The sequence below is a fragment of the Rhagoletis zephyria genome, unplaced genomic scaffold, assembly GCF_001687245.7.
Source record: "Rhagoletis zephyria isolate East Lansing unplaced genomic scaffold, Rhagoletis_zephyria_1.1 Rzeph_scaffold_00235, whole genome shotgun sequence".
Lineage (NCBI taxonomy): Eukaryota > Metazoa > Arthropoda > Insecta > Diptera > Tephritidae > Rhagoletis > Rhagoletis zephyria.
In genome coordinates, this window is record NW_016157319.1 from 144,260 (window position 1) to 170,839 (window position 26,580).

The window sequence follows — 26,580 nt, forward strand, 5'->3', positions numbered from 1 at the left end:
ACATATGTATTGTTTATTTGTTGTTGTACTTTCTAATGCAGCAAAGTCTGGCTATTATGAATATGAATTTGCAGGATATTCAACAGGATATACAAAAGCTAACAGTCCAACAAAACCAAATACAAGCACAACAATTGCAAGCGCAACAACTGATGCACGCACAGCATATGGCGAACATGTTGAATCAGGTAGCAATCTAGAAGAAAATTAAAAATAAATGAGAGGAATAGGCATAAAAGTATGCAAAAATTGAAAATGATTAATAACGATTCTAATCGTTCGGGTAATTATCTGGCTCAATTTCAATTAATATCAAATTCTACGACAACGAGTTCCGTAGGGAGGTAGTTATTGATATAACACTGGTCACATAATCGGTTACAGTTAGGAGCCATGAGTGGGATGAAAAGTGGAATGAAAATACAGTCAAATTTCGACTGCAGAGTGTAAGATTGCCCTATATCAGCAAATGGTTCAAAACCGCCTTATCTCAGCTGTCAACACTAGCCGTTTATTTTGAAAGTGGCATAAGTCATTTCATGCCTCTTGTGCTTAAATAACCGGTTACTTGTATCTGAACGCGTTGGTTATTCGTCAACAACAGGTTGCAGGTTTTATCGCTAGTAGCGATTTAAAGATGCATTCGATTACAAGTAGCCGGTCATTTAAGCACAATAAGTACGTAGTGACAGTTTAAATAGGACTTTATTGAAACAAATTCTGAGATAGGGCGTTCTTCAACCAAATTCTGAGAAACGACGTTCTTCAACAATTCGCAGAGATAGGGCGTTTTCGAACCGGCAGCCGAAGTAGGGCGATCTTCCACTCAGCCGACGATATACATGTCTAGAACAAATACTTTCAAACTTACGAAAATAATTCGGTTCTGTATAGATAGTATGTTGAAAGCAAAGAAAGGTTATTCGAATGGTTTGTGCACGCAGTATATTATAGGAAAACTTCGAATTTCAATCTTCGATCTTTTGAACTGAAGAAGAAAACATTTTATTTTCGAATTTTAGTACATCCAGCAAGACAAATTTAATAAGGTGGTGTTTACCGTATATAAGTAAAAAATTACTCTGACGCATAATACGCACAATGATAGTATGAATTACAACAAACACATCATTTTGGCATTATGCTTTCCACGGTGAAAAATGCAGCTGTCGCCCCAACACCACCTTTTTGAATTCGAATTGATAAGTAGCATAATTTAAAAAATTGTTCGAATATCAATTTTCATTTTTTTTTCGAACTCACAGAAATTAAAAGTTCTGTCTTAAAAGTTAGTAGAAAAAGGTAAAGTTTATATAAAATTTTTTTTGAACATGTTCATGTCATTTGAAAAAATTCATCTGCTTTTTAAAGAAATGAGTATTTCTAAAACGCTTAAAATATTACATTGAAATCAATATACAATCCTTGTTTAAATTTTTCGAAAGAAGGAAACAAGTAGAATTTTAATTATAAATAAAAATTGGAAAAATTTAACTCGAATGGAGAAAACAGTATTCGTCCATACATAGCATATTACATAAAAATTCGGTCTTAAATTTTTTCGAACGCGAAAAAATAATTTGTGTTAGATTTTTGCGGACATGAAAGGTGAAAGGAGTTGAAAGTTTAGTTTCGAATTTTGCGCACTTGAAAACAGTTAATTGTTGTGTAGACAAAAATTTAAAAAGTTTTAAGTTTTCGAGAATGATATTTGCAACCACTGCGTTACACTCTACCTACTAAACAATTAAAAAAAAACTTTCAAAACGGTCAAGAAAATGTTTTTTCCAATGTAAAATATGTATTTGAATTTTTATTATGTCGTATATCTGATAGGCGTTGAAATGACAAAACCTGCAAAAAAATGCGTACCATTTATTACCTTCAAAACGTTTGCCATTTAATTTTTTTGTGGAAACTCGACACTAAAATCTGCATGAGTAATATTGTACGGAACTTTTTTTTCTTACCGCTTCTTTGTATAAAAATATAAAGCTTTATTAATGTGCCTCTATTTATTAAAAAAAAATCTAGAACAAGTTCACAATTTTTATAAAAAAAACCGCAAAAAACCCTAACAACCTTAAAACGTTAATGTGCGCACTTGCAAAAAGATATCTTTTACATCTCTTATATTTTATATCACTAACACATTATTCTCAATCCCATCCCACCAGCAACCCTACGGCTCTCAGCAGCATCTCAGCGACAATTTCAATCAAATGCCAATGCAGCAGCACAATTTCGGCTCAACACCGCACCTTGCACATTCCTCATTCAATCCGCATGCCAATCTCTACAATTCACGTCCGCCCAGTCGTGATCCCTACCAACAACAAATGCCATCAATGCCAATGCAATACATCAACGAACATGGTCAATATGTGCCTCAGCAACAGCAGCAACAAATGCCACCAATGATGCAGCAACAACAACACTACATGCAACCACAAAAAGTGTACGCCGATAATATGGTTCCTTACAATAACCACGTCTACGGTGGTCCACCCGGCCCGCCACAATATGCGCCGCACCATAATCAAACACCTCCACAATATATGAATCGCGCTAGTATGTATGATGATTACGGACGTGATCCCAGTTCACCACAACCGAATCCCATGTATCCACATGAAATGTCACCACAACCTTCGCAGCCGCAACGACGCACCTGGAATCAATCAGTATACGAACAACAGCAGCAGCAACAGCAACAACAGCAGTACCAGCAACCGCAGGCGCCATTGGTGGATGTGAATGCTTGGCAGCAGCAGAAGCAGCGTTCCTGCTTACCGATGGAGGGCAATTACACCTGGAAAAAATCCAATCAAATGCAGAATAATGGTGGACGCGAGGGTTTTGTATTGCATCAAAATGACGGTGGTGGTGAGTTCCAACATCTCTTCCGCTCCTCACCACAGCATATGCAACACAACAGCGATGGTGGCGGCGGTATCGGCGGCTTGCAGCGTCAACATTCTGTAAGTAATATGCCAATGGCAACGAAACAAGTGGCAACGACAGCGGCGTCTTCCTCCAATTCGTCGGGTGGACAGCAGTTATCCGACGATATGATGGCACCGCAGAGTATATGTTTTATCGGCGATGAGGACGATGTTGAGGAGCTAGAGCGTAACATTATCGAATCCATGCAGAATACGCGAATATCTGATTATGCACACCAACAGCAACAACAGCATTACCAACAACACGGTAGTGATGGCAGCTACGATGGTGGCAACGAGGTACTTGCGCAAAAGCTACACATAACGAGCGGTAATCTCACGTACCGCATCCCTTCGCCGTCCAGACCCGCTGTAAATGCCAATAGTTTTCAGGTAACGAAAATGGTAAATATAAATTCCTATGCCTGTGCCAGTATTATTAACTGCTAAACCCTATTGTGCTCTCGTTTAGGATCCTCGTGATGCGAAAACCGAAAAAGGCTTTTACATATCCTTCGATGACAACCAACCCAAGCGTCCCAAGCCGCCCTTGCGTGCGAAACGTTCGCCAAAGAAGGAGAAAAGCATGGATAGCACCGACCATCAGGTGGTCACCAGAATGGAGCCACTCAATCGTTCGCACAGCATTAGCGAAGACAACAATCCGACCTACAATGGCGGTTCGATGCATGGCGGCGGTGGCGGCAGTGGCAGCAGCGGACGGCAATACGCTGGTAGTAATTTGAATGCGTTTAAGAATGGCAACAACATGAGCGAAATTAACACGGCTACATACAACAAATACACGGATGCGCCAATACAGATACGCCATGAAGAACTCAATAGCCAAAAAGCGTCAGCGCAGCCACGCTCGCCAGTGCACCAATTTAGTGCGGCAGCGACAGCGGCAGCGGCGGCGTTGTCATCCTCACCCACACGCAGCCAACAGAATGCGAATATCGCGGGCGGCAGCAGCAGCCAGGCGCAGGCGTTAGTAATTGGCACCGATGTGACCAACTTGGATCGCGTAAGTTGACGTTCAGTTGGGAGAAAAAATAAAAGTTGATGAATAAGAGTGGGAAGTTTGTGCTTAAGAATAAGAACAAATTTCTGCTAACTTAAGCAAATTGCTAGAAAAAGGAGTTGAAATGATTTGTTGACATCATTTCTGGGGCAACAACCAAATTTCACAGGTTCAAGAAACATTAGAGATTTTTATACTTCATATTTTCTTTTCAGGAATCTATCGATGAAATGGAGCGCCGCAAGGAAAAAATTATGCTGCAATCATTGCAGCGCCGCCAGCAGCAAGAAGAAGCAAAGGCGCGCAAAGAAATCGAGGCGGCACGTAAACGCGAACTGGAGCGAGAAAAGGAAGAAGAGAAGGCGCGCAAAAAGGAAGAACAAATGGCGCGACGAGCAGCAATTTTAGAACAACATCGCCTGAAAAAGGCCATCGAGGAGGCCGAGCGAGAGGTACAATACATTACTACGAAGTTTTTCTACACATATTCTTTAACATACATTCCCAATTCGTGTTTCCATCAATTTAGGGCAAAGTACTCGATCGCACTGACCTAACAATGAAGCAGACAACACACAATACAACAACGCCGCGTTTGCGACAGACGCGCATTACGCGTCCACGTCCCAAGACCATACACGTCGATGATGGTTCCGTGGATTTGAGCGAGGCATCGAGTATTTCTAGTCGTAGTAAAAAAGGTTCTAGTACCAATCTGACAGGTGCGTTGAATGGATAGCAAGCCTACGCTAAGTTGTGTTGGCGAGCTGCATCTTGCATTTCTTTTGTAAATTTTGCTTGTTGCGTTTTGTAAATGTATTCTGTTTTGCTCGATACAATTTCAAAACTTTTGTATCTTACATGCCTTACATTCTTCTGGCTGTTTGTAATTCTTGAATGTTGTACTCTTTTTACAATCTGCTTTTTGCGTGCACATACACACTCAAATTACATTTAAAATATATATATGTGTATGTATATATTTGCACAATTTAGAGCACAATGCGAGCCTGAGTTTAATTTTAAAAATTTTCCAACTTTTAAATATTCTGAATTTTTCAACTGTGTGAATGAAATAAGTGAGTCAACGAATGTGTAGTATAGTAATGGTGGTAAATAGCCCGAGTACCAATGTTCGAATGGTAAATGTGATGAACAGAATTAGATTTTTTCTTCGAATTCTTCGAACTCCAAAAAAAATCGTTGTATATAGTATTACAAAAAATTTAATTGGACCTCAAAAATTAAGTCAAATTTCCTGCAATTAGGGGACATAGTGATATTATAATATGCAAAACAATAACGAATATCAACCTTTGATTTTTTTGCATGTAAATAACTTAAAAATAATGTTTCTTATGCCGAATTTCCACTAGACATTGAAATGGCAAAAAATTCAAGCCATTTAAAAAAATGCCATCTGGAAATGAATTTAATGACAGGTATTCGAGTATGTACGAAAAAATTCTAAAAACTAAAATGTTGCGAGTGTAATTTTTCGAATTTTTCGAACTTAAAAAATTCAGAGTGTAAATAGTGCGACGTTTTCAAATTGTTCAGTGGGTTTGAATTTTAGTCTTCGAAGTTTTGGAAAATAAAGATTTGACCATTTAGCCCCGACATATTATACAAAATAGTCCTAATTTTAATCTTCGAATTTTTAGAAATCACAAATATAAATACTTAGTGCGTAACAAAGTATAATTTTCGAATTTTTCGAACTTGTTAGTTAATACGTCGAACTTAATGTGCACAAACAAAGGGTGATGTTAAAATATTCGAATTAAAAAATTTTGCTTCAAAAATAGAATCTGTGTATCAAACTAATTTCTTGGACAATTTCTTTTGGTAAATAAGGTACATTGAAAAACTTTTTATTTAACCAAATTTCCTGGGAAATGCACTAAACATACATAAATATGTATACATTTCAAGCACGCTTTCTTCAGCATCTTCAGAAACTTGGCAAAAATTGCACTCACACAATCTAGAATGCATTTTTAAGTGTTTGAAGGAGTTATCAACTTTTTCGCAGCTCCTAAGTTTAAATATAACATGTTATGTATAAACCATATATGTATATTTTTTTTTTGTAATTAAAGCGTAAGTTTTATTGATATTTTTTTTATTGTTTATTTTTTATACATATTTGTGCAATTATTTATTATTTTTTTTTGTGATACTTCAAAATATCTTAGTGTCGTGCTACCAAAGTGTTTTTCTTTTTTTCGCTCATTTCGAAATCCCATCAGCAGAATGCGAGGCATGCAAGCAACGACATCAAAATGTGCTTTTATTTGCCGTTTATTTCTGATTTTGTTAACTTAACATTTATTTATTTATTTACATATATATTTCGTTGTGTATTAATTTTTCGCCCATTGGCTTCCATTGTTCGCGCTGCATACTCTGTGTAGCCTATGGTACGTTGAGCAATTCCAACACCCTGAGACGTGATTTATATAGAGGCTCGCACGATTCTCTAACTGTGAAAGGTAAATAATCAACTAAACCAAAAAATAAGTAAAAGAAACTATCTGTTTATCGCTAAGAAATTTAATTATAATTAAGAAAAAAAAAGCTAATCGATTGAATTTTCTATAGCCACTCGCAAATTTTGTATGCATTGCACAATATGCGTCCATGCAGGAGACGTGGCTTCTCACCAGCATTGGCATACATACATTACAAAAATCATGCATTAAAAAGTAATTTTAATATATACATATGTACATATGTATAAACTACATGAACTTAAAGAAACTCAACCTAATGCACTCACAAGCAGCTTTGTTTTATTTTACAGTATTTATTTTATTTTATAAAGCAAATTTAAATTTTATTACGATTTGTATTGTTCGTCCGAAACGCGCGCGTATTTTTAAATTTTTGTTTCAATGCTTGAGAGGTTTGATTTTATTTGCGTTTGAAGTTGTTATTTTTTACATTTAATAGCATAATGATTTTAACCAAGTTTGTGTTTGCATTTTTTATGTGGTTAATGATTATTTTTTTTTATTATAAGTATTAAACTAACTTTACAATCTGCCAATAAACATGATGAAATTATAGACTTTAATGGAATTTATAATACTATCACGTTTATTGTCATTTTGATAAAACAACTTATTTCCATTTAGGTTACTTTCTATTTAAAGCAATATTTCATTTAGGTCCCATATTATGTTTTAACTAATAGGAGCTTCATGAATATATAACATTTTTGAGGCAAGCGCATTTTTTAATTCCTTAAGCTGTTATATCAAAATGCCACAGATTTGATTATATATTAAAAAAAAGTATGGTGCGCCTAAAAGTAGGTTTTATGGTAGTTTTGTGTACTTTAATATATATATATATTTTTAATAGCGCAAAGCAGCGCTAGGCGTTTGAGATCTAAATTCTGTCACAATTCAAATACAAAATATTTATTATTCAACAAAATTTATTGTAACAAACACAAAACTTTTATTTTTTCTTCTGTCCGCGCCGCGTATTCTCTTTTATGTCTTTGGTATCTCGAAGTGGTAATTTCACTTTTGAAACGCAAACGAAGTCGTCTGGATCAATATCAGGTGAATATGGTTGATGTGCGATGGCATTTATTGAGAGTTTGGCGAGAAAATCCATGAAGTTTATACAAATCTGGCCATTTGCTCACCCAAAGGCGCATAACGCATAGGTAATGTAGTTCAGCTGGCCTAGGTGCCAGAACCTGGAGTGTACAACACCTTGGTAATCAAAGAAAGAGTCAACTTTAGATTTACTTGACCCGTGATCAGACCCATGTCTCATTATTTGTGCTAGCAAGTGCTTCTTTGATGTCGATGAAGGCCCCTGTCGCAAAGGCTTTATGAATGTACGCTTCTTCTATACGCTCAAAAATTACACGGCGGCGTCCACCATACCTAGTATAACAGAGTGAGATAGACGTAGTTTCCTGCAGTACGTGTCCCAGTTCGTATTACTCAAATTCCTGACGGGTTTTGTTAAGAGGACGCGCTTCGTCCAGAGTTAATTGAATGTGCATCTGATCCGAAGAAACCGTGATAACTGCTTTAGCTGGAATACCGCGGATTCGAATCGAACCCAAAGACGCTCCGGTCTTCCTGCGTTTTTGCCGGCAAGAAGTATGCTATATTTGTGGCCTTAAATTGGGCACATGTCCGACGACGGCGCTGGAATTGGTTCTCGAACTTGAACGTCTTTCATACATATGTATGTATATCCATAGAGCAGGTTGCCAAAAGAACTTTGCTGAGGCTTTGCTAGAGAGGGATTTGGCAAAGGAAAAGTTATATCCTCTAAAAACATGTAGAAGATAGGGCCGTCGCTCCCGGTTCTGAACTATACTGCGTCTGTTTGGTCACCGGACGAAACTATAGACTTGTCAGAACGCCGCACTCCGGACAGCGAAAAGATGCCTTCTGATATTGCCTGAGCATCACCTACACAGCGAGGCCCAAATGTTTAACGTAAGACAGCATAACAAAATGCTTAGCAAGCAGTTTCTGGTGGGATGTCACAGACGCGAGCACCCGAACAGACCCTTGCTCGAGGAGGAGCCTCCGCCCAGGACTCCTAGCCTATGAATGCCGTGATTGCAGCCCAATCATCTCCTGTAGCAGACACAGAGCTTCAACTGCCAAGAGGGACCCGCGTTACTCTAACACAGTTACGGTCTGAATATTGCAGCCGTCTCAATATCTACCTGTCCAGACTCGGCCCCAATATCCGGCATGTGGAGACTCGCCGCACGACACCAACCACCTCTTCACATGCCAGCTCAATGCCACTCAACTAACACCCCCTTCTCCATTTGTACCGACCCCGTCGAAACAGCACGTTTCCTGGGTCTACCGTTAGTTGAGTTTGATGACTACGATTGATGAACAAACCGAAATAGGTGGGCTTAGTAGTGCCGCTACAACAACAACTCCCTTTAGCGCTATTTCCGAAGGAATAGACAGAATCATCATCTTTGAGAGCAGATTTAATTTAGAGTTAAGCAGCAAAGCAGCCAGGTGTCTATCTTCCTTCAAGCTCGCCCTGCACCTGCACCCAGACGCCTCGAAAACTCAAGATGAAATAGGGGCAGGAATCTTCGAGCCCAGTACTAGGATCTCTTCCTATGGGGTAGTATCCGAGCATTTTTCAGGCGGAGGCTTACACCATTTAGCTGTATGCTGAGCTAATGATCCTTAGAGGGTATCGAAACGACAGGATAATAATTCTAAGTGATAGTCAGTCAGCGCTTAATACTCTCCTTTCATATGAAATCAGATCATTATTAGTGCTTGAGTGCATTGAGAAATTTTACTCCCTTGGTAGGCAAAATAACATCCAATTGTCATTGATGAAAACGAAGTAGAGGATAATGAGGCGACGGAGTGTATCGCAAGAGGGGCCTAGCCCTCCTTAGGAGTAGGTCCGATTACTCTTAAGCTTAGGAAGGAGAGCAACGCAATAAGGAATCTAAAGTAGCCGGGCTCAGTAGGACTGTGCCAGGCAAAGAATTTACATGGAGGGTACAGCAATAAGAGATTCCAAAATCTGAACTAAACTCCCAAAAGAGAAACTAAGAATACAACAGGTATCCTTACACTGACACTGCAGACTAGACAGATGTCCTCTGTCTAAGCTGGGAATATAGTCGGTTGTGCGACTCGGCAAGTGAGATACCACTACACATTCTCATCGAGTGTGATGCCGACCGCTGAAGACGTTAGATAAGTCTAGGGTCTATTTGGCCACAGTTTAAATACTTTCACTCTTTATCTCCGAACGCGCTGCTGCTTTTTTTAGGAGTTTAGGTTTAGTGGAAGTATTGTGAAGAGTAGAGGGCACAATAGATCTGTATAGGCCTGCACATAAATGCCCACACGATCAAATTAACTTGATTACGAAATACGTGATAGGCCGTAAATCTATTTCACTCATTTAAACTTAATCTACTTTTAGGCGCACTGCCCCAATATACATTTAAATTGTTTTTTTTTCGTCTGCATGATAATGTTACATAAATATTTAAGTATTTCATATCACTTGCAATTTTACTTCATCTGTGTATGTATTTTTTAATCCACATCTGCATATGTGTTACTTATATATTTCGAAACAGAATCACCTGATGAATACCCAAGCACAAGTTCAACTCCGATTGGGCGCAGGGGATCATATAAGGCATCAAGAGGTTGGTGTTGGGTAGTATTAATTAAAGTTTATATTTTGGATTTTCTAGTGCTTTATACAGACTTATACATACATATGTACATATTAAGCACATGTGCATATATAAAAAATGTAAAGTATTAGACCATTTAATACACATACACGCATGCATAAGCATACACGGTGCGTGTACACATACCTATACCCGGTGAGGATGTTGAAAAAACAGCTGCGACAAGCAGCTTTCTGGCGGCAAAGTGTATATACATGCATTAATAATTTATATAACTCTTATACGGCAATCGCCTTTTATTTATTTAACGAAATGGTTTAGGTATAACAAATTATCTATCAATTGAAAATATTTTAGTACACCAACAGTTTTTTCTCATCATTTCGTTCACCTACTCTCCTGCATATTTGTTTTTTTTTAACATTTATGTATGTAACCTTACTATTCTAAGGATATATTCTTACTATCCTTTTGTTTTGTTTTTTTCTTTCTAAATACTTCATTACGCATATACAATACAAATTTTTATTAAATATCAAACCAAAACAAACGCCTGTATTATGGGCCTTTTTCCAGAACCAACCGTCGATCGAGGTCGCTCACGTATATCTGTAGCTAAAGGAAGTAGCCTTAATTTCCGTGGTCGCAAGTCCAATTCGCTAATGAATCTGTGTGGTAAGAACCGAAGACCAATTACAAAACAAACAAACAAACAAAAAAAATAATTATGAAAACAAAAAATGGCTTATGTGTACGCTAAAAAAGAATAAGCGCCGTAGAGCTGTAAAATACTATGTGCAACAACAAAAAATTGCTTACCCTGGTGGTTGGTGGTTTGGTTTTGGTTTTTGTTTTGGTTTTGGTTTCATATTGTTTACACTCCTTGCATAGGTACTTATAACCATTTTTAACTTGTACTTGTGGTGGTCTTCGCTTTTGTAATACATATGTTATACATATTATGCATTCATAAACTACATTTTTAGTATAGCTTAAGATACAAGCTTCAAGAGTTAGTACATATTTCAAGCCTAGGTAGTATTTTAGTAGTTTCATTCTACATATAGTGCTTGTCAACATTATTTATTCAATTCTTATATTGTTGTGGCTAATGCCATAATTTCGTTTTCGTAATTTAGAGTTACTCATTTACGGCATTTTTTGTCTGTTGTATCTCTTTTTGTGAATGAAATTTATTCAGGTAGATTTTTTTCAAAATAGATGCAATTCTCGTAGGACTAAAAAAAATTTTGTAAAACACGTGTTCCACATTTTATGTAGTTTTGCAAGAAAATTCGATTGCCTTCACCATTCAAAGAGATAATTCATCGCGATAGTTGTTAACCGCATAAATATACACTACCGGTAAGAAGTATTGGCAGAGAAATTTTCACAATGTATGCAGCATATTTTTTATTTTTATTTTTTTCTGCAAATTTTATAAAAAATATAGCTTATACGTACTACAAAAAGAAAAAAAAAACAAATATAAAATTTTTAAATTTTGTGCAAAACTCAGGAAATTTCAATAAATTTGCGTACAAAGTTGCAACATTCGAATCAAATTTTTTGAAAAATTTTGAAAAGGTAGTTTTGTAGCCAATTAAATTTTAGTAAAATGCAAATTTGTGCGCATATTTATTAAAAATTTTCTTGAGTTTTGCACAAAGTTTAGAAATTCTGTTTTTTATATTTTTTGTTGTAGTATGAACTACATTTTTATAAAAAGTTACAAGAAAAAATTTTAATAATGTATGTAAAAAAAATGTCCGCATTAAATTTCTTCTTAACCTACGCCAACTTCGGCAATGTAACTTTCTGCGGCGTTTTTTGTCTTTTCCTTTTGAACATAAATTATTTTCATGTACATATAAAATGCCAAATTTTCGCTATTCAATATTATTTAAAAATACATTCATCATTTTTGTAAACAACGAATTCGCAGCAATGCTACTTAACCAAACGCCCCTAAAAGCAATTCTGTTTAGAGTTTAATAAAAATAAAATAAAAATTAAGTAAACGCATCACTAAAGTGTGTCAATAACCACGCCCATTTCTAACAAAATTTCATCCATGCAAGTACAGTTAATTAATTTCGGTTTGAGTTTACATTTTGTGCTTTTTAACTAAACTAAAAGTAGGGTTATGGATAAAGGGTCGTACATACAAAATACGCTCCTGTTAGGAGCTATTTTTAGAGCCACAACTAAAGTAAATAAGCATTTTGAAAGTATATTATGCGAAAAAAAACCACAAAATTTGTTATTTAACCCTCGCTAACACAGAATTTTCTCAAATAAGATGTCATTATTTCATATATGGCGAAAAATATGTACATCTGACTGGCAACAGTTTAACTTATGTTAAGCATCTTTACTTCATTCTAAACTTTTTGTTATACAAATCAGTCAAGCAAATGTGTGAACGTTAAAAATTAGCACTAATCGCAGTAACAATGACAAAGCACATCGCATAACTAGTTTCTGTAGATACAATGAACTTACAGGACTATGCTATAGGACTTATAGGACTATGGACTCCAATGTTTAATTTTGAATTAATTTTTCAATGTATCATTTTTTCCATTATTTGAAATTTTTTATTATTATATTGCGTTTTTAATAAATCGGTAGAAAAAGGTTTTTTAAGTTCTTCAATTATAATTTTTGTATGTTTTTTTTTTTTTAAATAAGTGAATGAGTTAGTATCCTCAGCTTCGGAAAAGCGGTACGACAATATTTTCATCATGCCTTTTTGATTTGAAAATATGAAACTGATTTATTTACAATCTCTAGTAAAATCTCATTCTAGTCAAGGCTTAGGATGTAAACCTGAGGGCTTGAAATATAATGCGGTGTGCAAAAAGTTCCAGTAATAAAACTTCGTTTTTTAGGCAATTTACATGCCCATTAGGGTGGTTCTTTTAAAATATCAAAATCTAAATTTTGTATGGAGTACGCCTTTATTTTGTTCTACGTACCAAATAAAGCCATTCAAGAAAATTTCAAAATTTTAAATTTAAATTTTTAGATTCAAAAAAATTAACATTTATTTAAATCGAAAAAATTCTGCAAAATAATTACCTTAATCTGTTAAATTTTACACATTATTGAAGCTTATTCATATAAATTCATAAACTCGCTGAGTTATAGCTGGTCAAGGCCAAAATTTTGTCGAAATATTGGATTTTGATTTAAAAATTTTCAAACCCTGTTAGCAACCGCTATATATTTTTTAAATTTTGAAATTTTCGTGGCTGTCTTTATTTTGCACGTAGAATAAAATAAATGGATATCTCAAAATCTGAATATTTTTAAGGACCACCTTAATACTCATGTGCATACATATCTATGTACATATGTACATAAGCGTGGGCCGAAAATCCCCTTTTTTAGAATTTTGATTGGTAATAGCAAAAATATGGTTCATTATGCTCTAAAAAATATCTGTGTGAAATGTGAAAGTTTTTGGTCAATATCCTAGGCTCGCCCAAGTCCATCAAAGTACAGGTACTAAAAAAAAATGTTTCTTAGCTAACTTCGATTTTCTACAAAAAAGATCCATATACCTAATTATGTAGGACTAATACTTTAGAATATTATTGCAATTTTAGTAAAAAAATGTGTTACTTAACTTATTTATTAATTTTTATTTTTTGGCCATATTGAACTTTGATGGGCTCAGGCGAGCCTAAGATATTGACCAAAAATTGTCATATTTCACACAGATATTTTTAAGAGCATAATGAATCATATTTTTGCTATTACCAATCAAAATTCTAAAAAAAACGGATTTTCGGCCCACGCTAATGTACATGTGTATTTAAAAAATTATATTAATCTAACTACTCATAACCCAATTAACTTATCATATCATTTAAGTATGTGCATATGTATCTACAAATACTACATGTCCTCATTCTTTTGTACATAATTATACAGCTACAAACGTACATACATAAGTCTAATTTTGTTTGCTACATATACTTACATACTTATATATCTACTACTCAAAAATTATTTTTTAACCTTTTCGGAAATGATTGCGGTTTTACTCATTGCTCAAAACCTTATCTACATATATACATCCATACAAATAACAGTTAAACCCATGATACAAAAAACAAGGTAGTTCCATTGTCACTTTTTCGTCGCCATATTAACAACCTGACAATTAAGCAGATTGTGACATTTCGTGCTACCATACCCAATATCTAAAATCCTTCAAATTTTCTTATTAATTTTTTGTCGATTTAAAAATATTTTGTTCTTACATGTACATTTTAAATTGTGTGAAAGCTGACAGTTTATAGAATTCATTAGCGACGAAAACAAAGGGGGGTTAAGTGGTTAAACCTTACCTAAGCCGATCATAAAACTTGCGACGCAATTTCAGCTTATGCCTTGGCGAGAATGTAATCCCTGAAGGTTTAGCTTATATTACATTTACATTGAGCCCAAATGCGTCATTTGGGCGAGAAACCTCAAATGCGAGGCCAAATCACGCATTTCTCCATACAAATTCACATTTCCAGAATGACGCATTTCGACGCATTTACACAAAATCACGAAACAAATGCGTTCCAATTGCCGTACTATTTTATTGAACGCACTCAGAAACAAAAGTTCCACAAAAGCTTTGGTTTGTCTTTGACATTTGGAATTTTTCAAACACAAAACAAACACAACGAAATAAATAAATCTTTGAAATTTGTGTGTAAAAATTGTTAATTTATACAAGAGCTTTACACATTTTTAGTTTAATCAAAGAATAATTGCCTTTTTGTGTCCAAAAAGCGTTAACAATATAATAAATGTAGTGTTTGTTTACATACATTTTGTTTTTGTCTTCCCTTTTCATTTGATGAGAAGTCAAAGCAAATGCGGATCAAGCAGTGTAAACACCTTCAAATGACTGATTTCAAATCACGCATTTTGGTCCAATGTAAATGTAATATTAAAATGGTTCTCGGGATACTCCATGTGATCATGTTACTTTCCAGAAGATGTCGCGCCCGTTTTCCTGTACATATTTCCGTTGGAAAAATAAATGCTTCCAGAGGTATCTATGCGTCACAAGAATTTTAGTTTATTTGGTCTATACCGCTAGCTTTCAATGGCTTCGAGATCGTTTTCATATTCTATTCCAAGTTCTACGGTGGCACGCCGCATTTTCCAATAAATCCATACATATATCCATACAAAGTTCCAGGACTCTACCACAAATAATTCCAGAGATATGCACTATGAAAAATTCGATTTGTATGGGAGGTTCCACACGCCCTTTAGATATCGGGTTTGTTTTAGCCTATAACCATTCTTGGAAAATTTGTGTCCGAAATTTCCAAAAAATCGGTACAGCCGGTATGAACATTGCGGCTCCTCAAGCGAAATTAACTAATGATTGCAAAAAATTAAATCCAACATCATAGTTGACCCAAAAAGAATATTAGACTCCAAACATTTACTAAAGACGCCCCTGAACTACACAAATCAGTTTGATTGAAAATTTATTTGTATCTATTTATTTTATACTTCAATTTTGGGTGTGTAAAAATTTCATGTGAAAACAATATGTGTTGCTCGAAAAATTTTACGCCCATGGGTCCTAAAGCAAATTCCTTTTGCTGTTAAATGGACAAAGACAATATGTATTAAATAACACATCGAAATGTGTAATTTCAGTGTCTGAATTACATCAGAATCATTGTATCCGATATATAAAACTACATTGTGACATAATGAGATGACATGAGGACACTAAAAAAATTTTAAGATATGTTCACTAAAATTGTATTAATATTAAAATAATGATTTGGCAAGTTGTTATCGAATTTAATGTAAAATTTAAACGTTTTTAAGACAAGATATTGATTATTTTTAAAAGGTATATATTAATACAACTATTTCCTTATAATCCCAAATTTAGGATATAAAATCTCCCACACCAAAAAACTTACAATTGGGTAACGATGCTTCGATTTTTTTACAATTGAGCAATTGTCAAAAATCTGCTTTTTAATCAAAAAGTTGTTTATTGAAACTACCTTCTTTTTTGTATCATGGTTAAACCTAGAAAATAATAGCAGTCAAGCTAAAAGTAAACATTTTTAATCTACTAAAAAAAGCTGAGAGAAAATTTTAAACTTGAAACCTAAAAAATTAAATTAAATGTAATTTAAAAAACACACACACATATTTCATAATATTTGGCAAATGTTAAATTATGCACATGCGTTGTTGTTTTTTATCTCTTTTTTCAAACTAACATCATACAAATAATTATTCCTGTCAAACTAAACGTGCTCGCTCCTCGCTGTCATTGAATTGAATTGAAATTTACCAAATCAAAAAATCGGAAAATTTAACACAAACCTCAATTCCGAACATAAAAAACAATACGAAAATATGTTACTCATCTGTACTAAATGTGAATGCCTGTTGTATAATCGCCCGGCCTTTATGACTGCTCGCTCGCCTGTCGTGCCTGCCTAACTACGTTACGTTACGTGTCGTTCGTTCGTTGTTGTTGTTGTTTCTGCATGAAACGCACCTTTGGCCTAGATACAGATTCGGGATTGGGTCGTGCCACTCCGCCACGTCGTGCGCCATCACCTGGCATGGCCTCAGGCAGGCATATGCCATCGCCATCTGGACCAGGCTCACTGCCACCAGGTTTGATAACGAAACGACGCGGTTTCGATGATGGATCGGGCTTACTCTCAACAAATCTTGGCTCAATGGAATATTCGGGTTTGTATTTTTTTCTGCTGCTGCTGCTGTTGCTGCTGCGCCTAATAAAAACAATTTAATTATATTTGCTATACATTTTGTTTTGTGTTTTGTTTTTGAGCACACAATTGCACGACCTCACACGCACACCCACTCAAACAAACACTTATACATACATACATTTATGGTTGTACAAAATGCAATTTTCATCGAATTAGATCCAATATTTACTACACAACATAAACCATTTGTTTTTGTGAAAGCTCATATTCAGCTGCACTTTATTTTCGGTTGGTTAAATTTTTCAAAATTTCAAATAAATAAAACAAGATTAGCGTTTTTTAATTTCTTTAAAATTCAAAACTTTCTAAAACGCAAATCGCCGAATCTGCATCCGGTTACAAAAATTGAGGTGGAGCATGCAATCGATGTTTTCCATGCGTTACATTTTCGATATTCCATTATTAATTTTAAAATAAAAAAAATAAATAAAATAGTACTAAAAAATATAATATAAAAATTTGAGGTTTTTGTTAGAAAAAAAATATTTGCAAAAAATTTGTAAATAGAAAAATCTTAAAAAAAACTTAATTTTTTCTAATTGTTTGAATTTTTACTACAACTTTAAAAAATGCATATTGTGCTAACTTTTTATTTATTTTTCTAAAAAAATCGCATTGAGTTGAAGGTGTTGCGCATTTTCTTTCATACAAAGTATGTGCGCTATAAATCGTATACCAAAAAAAAAATTTAAAGTTATAATGAAAATGTATTGAATTATTATAATTTTTCTATAGAGTTTTAAAACCAGATTTACCTAGTTTTGGTTTGAGAATATGCTACATTTTTTTTAATTATTGAATATTAAATAAACAAATAAAACCTCTTTGGCCTCATTAATGTGTATGTACAAAAATAAAAATATCAAAAACAATATAAATTAAATGTATCGATAAACATAAATATAAATAATATTAAAAAATAAAACCATAAAACTATTACTGAATTTGTACATTTTAATGAGAAATTCCATTTATATATCGATAAATTTTTAAATCTATAATCTATAAACACATCGATAACAATATCGATACATAAATCGATAAATATGCTGATAATAGTATCAAGAATTATAGCGATCACGAGAACAAATTAGGAATATTCAAAATAAATAAAATTATCTAGGGGTCCTTCTACGTAAAAGAGGAAAACTAAAAGTTTCCCTATTATAGTAGTAACCTATAGCTAAACGACTACAAATCAATAATGTGTTAAAAACTATTAATTAAATGAAAATCTGTATTTTTTGTCTATGGGAACTTAATTAATTACTTTACAACAGTCATGAATTTAATTTAATTTTTAATCACAATTAGTCACTTTTTCAAAAAAATTTTTCAATTTTTAATATCACAATTTTTAATCACAATTAGTCACAATTTTTAATATTTCTATGAAAATTATATTAGCCTTATTTTTATTCAAAACGAAAGCGTTGGTATATACAGTGCCGGACAAAAGTATTGGCACATAGAATTTTTAGCAATGCATGCAAAGTTTTTTATTATAATTGCTTTTCGCCAATTTTTTATTAAAATCTATTTATGTAGTTCTAACTACAACAAAACACACAAAAATAAAATCCCTAATCTGTGTGCAAAACTCAGGAAAATGCAATAAATGTTCTTACTAATTTGCAAATTTCAAATCCGATTTTTTAGAAAATTAATGGGCTAAGCAACTGCATACTTAGAATATGCAAATGAGTACGCAAATTTATTGAATTTTCCTGAGTTTTGCACACAGTTTAGGGATTTTATTTTTGTGTGTTTTGTTTTAGTATAATTTTAATAAAAAATTGGCAAAAAGCAATTATAATAAAAGACTTTGCATGCGTTGCGAGAATTCTCAGTGCCACTGTATTTTACAACACAAAAAAATCTAGCGTGAATATTAAGCCTTTTGGCTACGATTTTTGTGCAGCTCATTTTTCCATGCAAATTTCAAAATATATAAATACATAGACAACTACTTTAAGCTAGAATATCATCACATTAAATTTAATTCTACATTTCGTAAATAAGGGCGTGGTTATTGACATTTCGTTATAGAGTTTTTACTTTTACATGAACCTATACATAAATTTTGATAGATATGGGCTCTAAGCGCACTCATAAAGGCCTTCTGGAAAGCATTTTGTTAAACATTTAAATCGGAAATTACTTAAAATTTACTTAAATTTTGACTGAGCAAAAGTGTAAACGCCAAAATATTAGTATTATTTTTTATTAATTTTAACATATACACAATTAAGGCAGGAGGTAGTCAGTTAACTGGGACGTACTATACTGTAGGCTCGTAAAATGGAAACAACAAGCTCTTGAAATCGCTTTAAAGACATTCCCCATCAGTCAGCTCAGTTCGTTTATTTTTAGCAATAAAAACACATACTGATTTGAAAAAAGCAGCCTTAATACATGCATTTTTCTAATGACGTGATTCGAGCGCCAAATTTCCTTCTATCGTCCAAAATAAACCAGAAATAAAATTTTGTGAAATAATTTGACATCAATTTTACGAAATTAGCTTTCTTGACAGCGATAATGGAAATTTGTCCCAAAATACTTCAATAGTTTTTACAGCAGCCACAATAATTTAATTAATTGTCATCCTTTAAGCTACCTAATTTGGAAAAGCTCACACTAAAATAGAGCTTTTTACAAGCTTCAGTTCATTACGTATTAAACAGCAAACGTTTTTTTTTATATTTAAAAGATTTGTTTGACTATAATGAAATAATTTTTCAAGGCTGTTCAAGGCGATTTAAATTTTTTTTATAAAAAAACTGCAAAAGTTCTAAAATTTTAGGAGCAGTACAAAAACAAAAAGTTACGTGAATTTTTATATATTTTTTGCTTTGGTATACAAGTGTCAGATTTCAGCTATTCTTCTCTCAAAGAAGAAGATGTAAAGAAAATTCCAACACTTACATTTTCACTCACTCAATCAAAATATGAAATTTTGACATTTGTATTCTAGTAAATTACTTAGTTGTTGCCAAACGTAGTGCTTTTAATTAAAATATGTATATATATATATATAAATTGTTAAACTTTTAGAACTTCGTTAAGAAAGCTTGGAGGTTTGAACACAAAAAATCTTAAAAAAAATGTTTAGTTGTTTTTTAATAAAATAATAAATTAATAATTATTTGAGTTTTAATAACAAAAAACATTTTAAATCATATAAGTTTCGAGAACTTCCATAAAACAGAAAATTTTGTCTGTCAAAAATTAGATCTTCACGCCACCGTTTGAATAACTCAATTATAAATTAATGACAATTTTTTAATTAAAAACATTTTAATTCTTAGGATTATAAATCCAACTTGTAAAGCTTTATCGTTCAACAATTTTCATATACATAGTGGTGCGGTAAATTTAGAATACATTAGATTTTGTGACAATAAGGGTGCTCACAAATAGTCGTAACAGATGGATTCTGGCAAAATTTGTAAATTTTCAAACAGTTAAAAATGTTTTGTGGTTGTTATGAAACGGCTAAAAAATACTTTTACTGGTTGAAAAATTAAACGGATTACTGTGTGAATCGCCCAAATAAGTTTGTATAACATTTTTTATAGAATGCAAAGTTTTGGAGAACTCTGCCATATGTACATGATTTTACCTTATTATAGTTGAATTTTTATTATCCGAATTCCCACTTAAATTTTGCAACGATGAGGAAATTCACACGGTATCGTAACAGACGTATTGTAAAAGTGTAAATTTTCAGACGGTTAAAAATGTTTTAGTAGTGATACAGCTAAACATACTTTTAAACGTTATAAAATTTAACGATTAACTGTGTGAATCACCCAAATAATTTTGTATACATTTTTTTTTTTAGAATGCAAAGGGGTCTACACTGTATTGCGATTCGAAAGGCGACACGGACTAATGCAAACTCATAGAGCTAAATATTCGAATCCGAATGATTTGCTTTTCGAATCGCAATACAGAGTAGACTCCAAGGTTATGAAAAACTTTCGGCATTGTTTACATTGTTTTATCTTTTTATAAAGTAAAAATAGTTGCAGTTTTGTTATGACGAATTTCCACTAAAACACTGATGTGACAACTTTGTGTTATTTAAAAATTTACATTCGGAAATTGAATAAATAAATAACTATTTCGATTAACTTAAGGACATGCATATATTTTAAAGATCAACTTTATAATTAATTACTTTTATTTACTATTATGTACGTAGCGTTGAAACAAGTGTGCCCTTATTTCTTAACTTATAGAAATGTATTGAAATATAAAAAAAAATGTAGTTAATGCCGTTTCGAGATTACTTATTTACTTAATTTTTTTTTTGTTAATAAACGTTAACGTAAACCTAGTGCCCTTTTATGCTAAAACAACTATTCTACCCACATACATACATACACATAAATATACGTTTAACTTATTCGTAAATTGTTTGTACTTTTAGAAATCTAAAATTCATTTTGTTTAATTCTTAATTTTTGTTGACTGCATTACAACTACATCTTTTTTTCCGTTCTCCACCTAATCGCATGGAACAGGTCCGAAACTCTACAAGCAACCAGCCGCCAAATCCAATCGTGGCATCATATTGAATGCCGTGGAATATTGTGTATTCCCGGGTGCGGTGAATCGTGAGGCCAAACAGAAAGTACTGGAAAAGATTGCACGATCCGAAGCGAAACATTTTCTTGTGCTCTTCCGCGATGCCGGCTGCCAATTCCGTGCATTGTACAGTTACGCACCCGAAACGGATCAAGTAGCCAAATTGTACGGTACAGGACCTAGTCAAGTGGATGAAGTCATGTTTGATAAATTCTTTAAGTGAGTGTTTGTGTGTTTGTTTTATATTTGCATTTCATGCTAAATTCATAATTTTTTTTTTTTGTTCTCAACTTTTACACCTGCGCACAGGTATAACTCAGGCGGCAAATGCTTCTCACAAGTCCATACAAAACATCTAACGGTCACCATCGATGCATTTACGATTCACAATTCGCTGTGGCAGGGCAAAAAAGTGCAGTTACCTAGTAAAAAAGATATGGCGCTTGTTATCTAAAGTGAGTGTGTATATATGCCAAAGGCAACGACGTCGTCTCGCCACCCCACTCATGGCAAAATGTGCGCATGTTTTGGAATTCAGAGCAAAGGAATTGCAAAGTGTTGCAAGCATCAGCAGTCAAGCAAGCAAAGCATGCAAAACTTCATCGTCGTAGTCATCGTAGGCATGGCCAGCGCCAGCGTTGTGACCGCACTGATTAATGTAGATGTAAATTGTTGGTTTGAAAGTTAAAAATGCATATAATACATACTTATATATAAAAATACTTATATAATTGATGAAAATTTTGGTGGTGTGTTGCGCATATGCAAGGCTAAAAACGAGCAACAAAGAGAAACTAGAAGCTTAAAAGAAAGCAAAAAAAAATATATATACTTCTAACTAACATTTACTAACTGTTAAGTTGAAAACACTTGCAGCGCAGTAAAGTTACGCAAAACGAGAGAGGGAAAGTGTGAAAGCTGTATAAGCAAAAGCCAATGTGTAGTTGAGAAAGCTAAAGCTAAAGCTGGCGCAACGCTAAAAGATATACATACACATACCCACAGGGATAAATAAGGATATTCATATATACATACACATTTATGTATATAAGCATATATCCATATATACTTGCATATATACACATACATACATATAAAACATTATCTTTTGTAAGCATACTTATAAATCAAAAATTATTTAAAAATAATCATATGTTCGCAAGTACGTAGTCATCGTGTATTGTGTAACACTTCTCTTGTCAAAGTTATATACTTCTTTTGCTCTTTAGCATACATATACATACTTGTATACTAAATACTACATTTTACATTCTATTTTCTTTTTATGCAACAACAAGCTAAAAACAAAGCAAGTGCGAAAACTAATAGTATTCACTGTAAACTTATTTAAGTGAACCCTTTTTTTTAATAATTAATACTATTTTATTTTAATTGTTTTTTTTTTATAGAATGAATATTTCATAGAAATAATTTTGTAGAAATATTTAATGGGTATACATAAACTAAATCTATAAAAAAAGATATGCAAAGTGAAGGTATGACTTGAAGAGCATAATGAATAAATAAAAAATAAATAAATGCAAGATACGTACATACATACATACATATGTATATGATAATGTTGGTGATAATGATGATGATGTTCATGCGCGCGTGCGTCAACAACCAAATGGCAGAGAAGACGAAATTATTTAAAAAGTTATGAATTCGAAAGGCAAAGTCCAAAAGTACAGTATGAAGTATACATTTTTCCTAAAAAAACAAAAATTCTTATATATCTAAGTTTAAAAAGCATTTGAGTTGGAGTTCATTAGCAAAGCTGTTCATTTTTGAGGTTATGTGACATTTTGCACATCAGTGGCCAGTTCCCAGCTTTAAAATATTGCACATGGCTTTCAAAAGTGACTCAATTCAAAATTTGTCATTTTTGAAATTATGTGCTAAAAAGGTTCTGAGACCTTGATAAATCTGGAGTACAATTTGTTGTAATTTGTTGAAAACTCCTAACGTGCGTCACCCCAAAGAGAAATATTTTCGAAAACCCAGCTGCGGTCATTATATAACTTTAGACGCATAGCATTGCTTTTATTGCTTCCGTTGCGATTTTTGAAAATTCCAAAGTGTTTTTTTTGCAATTTAGAGCGCAACTAAATTTCTTTGTCTGGTGGTTTAATGCTTTATTTATAGAGTTTGTAAATCCATTATTTGTCTTTTCATGCAACATTTCGAATACCTTTTTAGAACTATTAAACAAATTTTAATCTTGTGTTTTTGTTATTTACTTAAAACATAATTTTCGAAAGCTTCCAATCAATGTATTAAAACATCAATCTTAGTAGTAGTTCGAGCAAAAAAAAATCATAATTGAAGCTTAATAGTTCATAAAATTTCGCTGTTCCATTGCGTTTTAACTCTATTTACAAAGTTTCGTAGAAAACAACTTATAAAAATGCCCAAAAATGTTTTAAAAAATTGCAGAAGACAGCTAAATATGTAAAGTATGTATGTATTTATTTCTGGCGCAAAGCGAAATTCAATTGGGTTTTGGCTCAATACATATATGAAGTTACATATTAAAACAACGCAAGTTAAAAGCTCACAACAACAACACTAATTTATTAAAAACTCAAATTGCAAATCGCCGCAAATGATATTTTGTGGTGCATATAGTTGTGTAGCAATGCAATCGATAATACGCGTAGCACTTGACGGATACTAAAATAGAATAAATGAAAAAGAAAAAAATATTTCCAAGACGCAGTGACATTTTAGTACACTAAACTTATTTTAACTTTAGTTTTTTCGTTAAAGCAACGCTCCAAATTTTATGTTGATTTTATTTTTTAACTTTTTATACTGTCATATATATATATATAAATATATTATTTTAAGTTATATAAAACGAACAAAAATAAATTTAAAACAAATAACCACTTAATATGAAAAAAATATTAACAAGGTTGATTGGAGGTGAAAAATGCATGCGTGTATATTTTTATTTCCAATAATAAATAACAAATTGAAGTAAAAATATAAAGTTTGGTGTTTATTTTTACAATATTTCTGAAGACAAAGGCGATAGATTGAATAGGATGGTTGCGAGTTCAGCAGCAAAAGAGCAGTACGCCAATAGACAATGCTGCTGTTGTCGAGTCGTACAATTTAACCTAATTTACGACTTACGCAATGAGGCTGCAAATTAATCGTTAAAAAATATTTTCTGTTTGGAATAAACTTTGATATCGCGTTGATGGCGCTACACATTTTAGGAGCCCAGTATTAAGATCTTGTCTTGTGAAATAAGCTGCCCGCGCACGGGTAGAGGAAGGGGCCGAAATGTACATTTTTTTAATTTACATTGTTGGAGCCGAAAAATACAAGTCTGATCCAACCCTCCAGCCAAATATACAAAATTTTGCATATGCAAGTTGTAGCAACATGTTTATGTCCATATGTATATACACACTGTTGCAGAAACCCCTACCTTGCGTATTTGTAGCACCCTGTGGTTTATTTAATCGAGTAAATCAACACACATTACTATCAAATAAAATCAGCTGGCGCCATTTGTAGCACGCTTTTTTTGGTAAACAACACAAATTCTCACATTTTATTTAGCAATAAAATGGTACGAAAACTTAAATATCACGAGCAAAAGTTGCTCAAAAAGGTTGACTTCATCACTTGGAAGGTGGATAATGGTGGCAAGGAAACAAGCATTATACGACGCTATCACCTACGCAAGCCTAGTGATTATACAAAGTGAGTATTGGCAACAAGGCTTTATTAAATATTACAATTCCTTACCTAATTATATGTATATGTAACATTTTCCTTATAAATTAGATATAACAAGCTATCGCGTGAAGTGCGCACCTTATGTGAAAAAATTGCTAATCTCGAAAACACAGATCCTTTCAAGCAAGAAGCCGCGGTTATGCTGTTGGAGAAGCTCTATACTATGGGCTTAATAAGAAGCAACAATGATTTGGAAGCTGCTGGCAATGTGTCAGCAAGTAGCTTTTGTAGACGGCGTCTGCCAGTGGTGATGGTGAAGTGTAAGTGGTTAGAATTCTTAAGATATACAAAAAGGGGGAAATTGTTCGGTTATTTGTACATTGAATTTGTAGAGAAAATGTAGATTCGGTATATACCACCAACAGTATTTTTGCGCAGAAGACCTCTCAACGTTGGCGGCTTTCGGCCGAGTTTGAAAAAATAATCTTCGTCAGTCAAACTCCGTATACGCCGTCCACAGTAATTTTACGCACAAATCATCTTGAAATTTGCAATAATTGCATATTTCAAGCAGAACTTAACAATAAATTAGTGCTTCGAAATGTTTGTTCTAAATTAAAGTTGAATCCTTTGACTACACGTATATGTTCAAAGTTTTTGATTCGGGTCACGCGCCTGGACACAATAACCCAAAACCATTGTACACGTAGCCGAATCGTCTCCCAAAAGGGCACTAAAGTTAGATTAAAACTGTGACGAAAAGGAGATTACTATACAGAAATTAGGGAATAACCCTCACGCGATAGTAATACCATCCCACTTTTTCCGTACTTTTTATACATATCACATTCACATGTTGTAATATATTATATTAGTGAAAATGAGTTAAAACTAAAACTCATCAAGAATCAAAGCAATAACCAATCAGCATATACCATTAGTTGTTAACGTATGTATGTACAGTCACATTCATTAATCGCTTTAATATTAAATTGCATATCACATATTTATTTGCTATTTTGTTTTTTTAAGACAAACTCTCCCAAAATCTGAAAAACGCCACAGATTTGATTGAACAAGGCCATGTACGTGTGGGCCCCGATATGATTACCGATCCCGCATTTTTGGTTACACGCAATTTGGAAGATTTCGTTACCTGGGTGGACAGTTCGAAGATCAAACAGCATGTCATGGAATACAATGATCAACGTGATGATTTTGCTTTAGCCTAAGTTAAGAAGTAAACAAAAAAATGGCGAATTTTCTTGTTAAGTATAATAAGTCTTAAAAATAAACATTTATAAATTTATATGCACTAATCATTACGCTTTTTTTCTC

The 26,580-nt window shown here is 33.4% G+C and overlaps 2 protein-coding genes across 23 annotated transcripts in view; both read left to right on the forward strand.

The window, feature by feature from the left end:
* Patronin (calmodulin-regulated spectrin-associated protein patronin) overlaps positions 1-24,541 on the forward strand; it is a 40,981-nt gene extending 16,440 nt beyond the window's left edge. For 6 of the 22 annotated variants that reach the window (XM_017609556.1, XM_017609562.1, XM_017609569.1 and 3 more), the window contains 11 exons: positions 42-188; positions 2,178-3,350; positions 3,418-3,972; positions 4,185-4,421; positions 4,499-4,691; positions 6,387-6,464; positions 10,091-10,162; positions 10,730-10,828; positions 16,718-16,906; positions 21,480-21,762; positions 21,853-24,541. In XM_017609556.1, the coding sequence (XP_017465045.1) occupies positions 42-188; positions 2,178-3,350; positions 3,418-3,972; positions 4,185-4,421; positions 4,499-4,691; positions 6,387-6,464; positions 10,091-10,162; positions 10,730-10,828; positions 16,718-16,906; positions 21,480-21,762; positions 21,853-21,997 (3,171 nt within the window). In that variant the 3' untranslated portion in view covers positions 21,998-24,541. The remainder of the gene's footprint in view (positions 1-41; positions 189-2,177; positions 3,351-3,417; positions 3,973-4,184; positions 4,422-4,498; positions 4,692-6,386; positions 6,465-10,090; positions 10,163-10,729; positions 10,829-16,717; positions 16,907-21,479; positions 21,763-21,852) is intronic. The other 16 variants (XM_017609566.1, XM_017609572.1, XM_017609574.1 and 13 more) reach the window with 12 other exon arrangements.
* A 490-nt stretch (positions 24,542-25,031) lies between these two features.
* On the forward strand, positions 25,032-26,557 carry LOC108358319 (U3 small nucleolar ribonucleoprotein protein IMP3). Its single transcript, XM_017609586.1, has 3 exons — positions 25,032-25,266; positions 25,351-25,562; positions 26,275-26,557. The coding sequence occupies exons 1-3, from the start codon at positions 25,130-25,132 to the stop codon at positions 26,472-26,474; spliced, it is 549 nt and encodes a 182-aa protein (XP_017465075.1). The 5' UTR covers positions 25,032-25,129; the 3' UTR covers positions 26,475-26,557.
* The last annotated feature ends 23 nt before the right edge of the window (positions 26,558-26,580 follow it).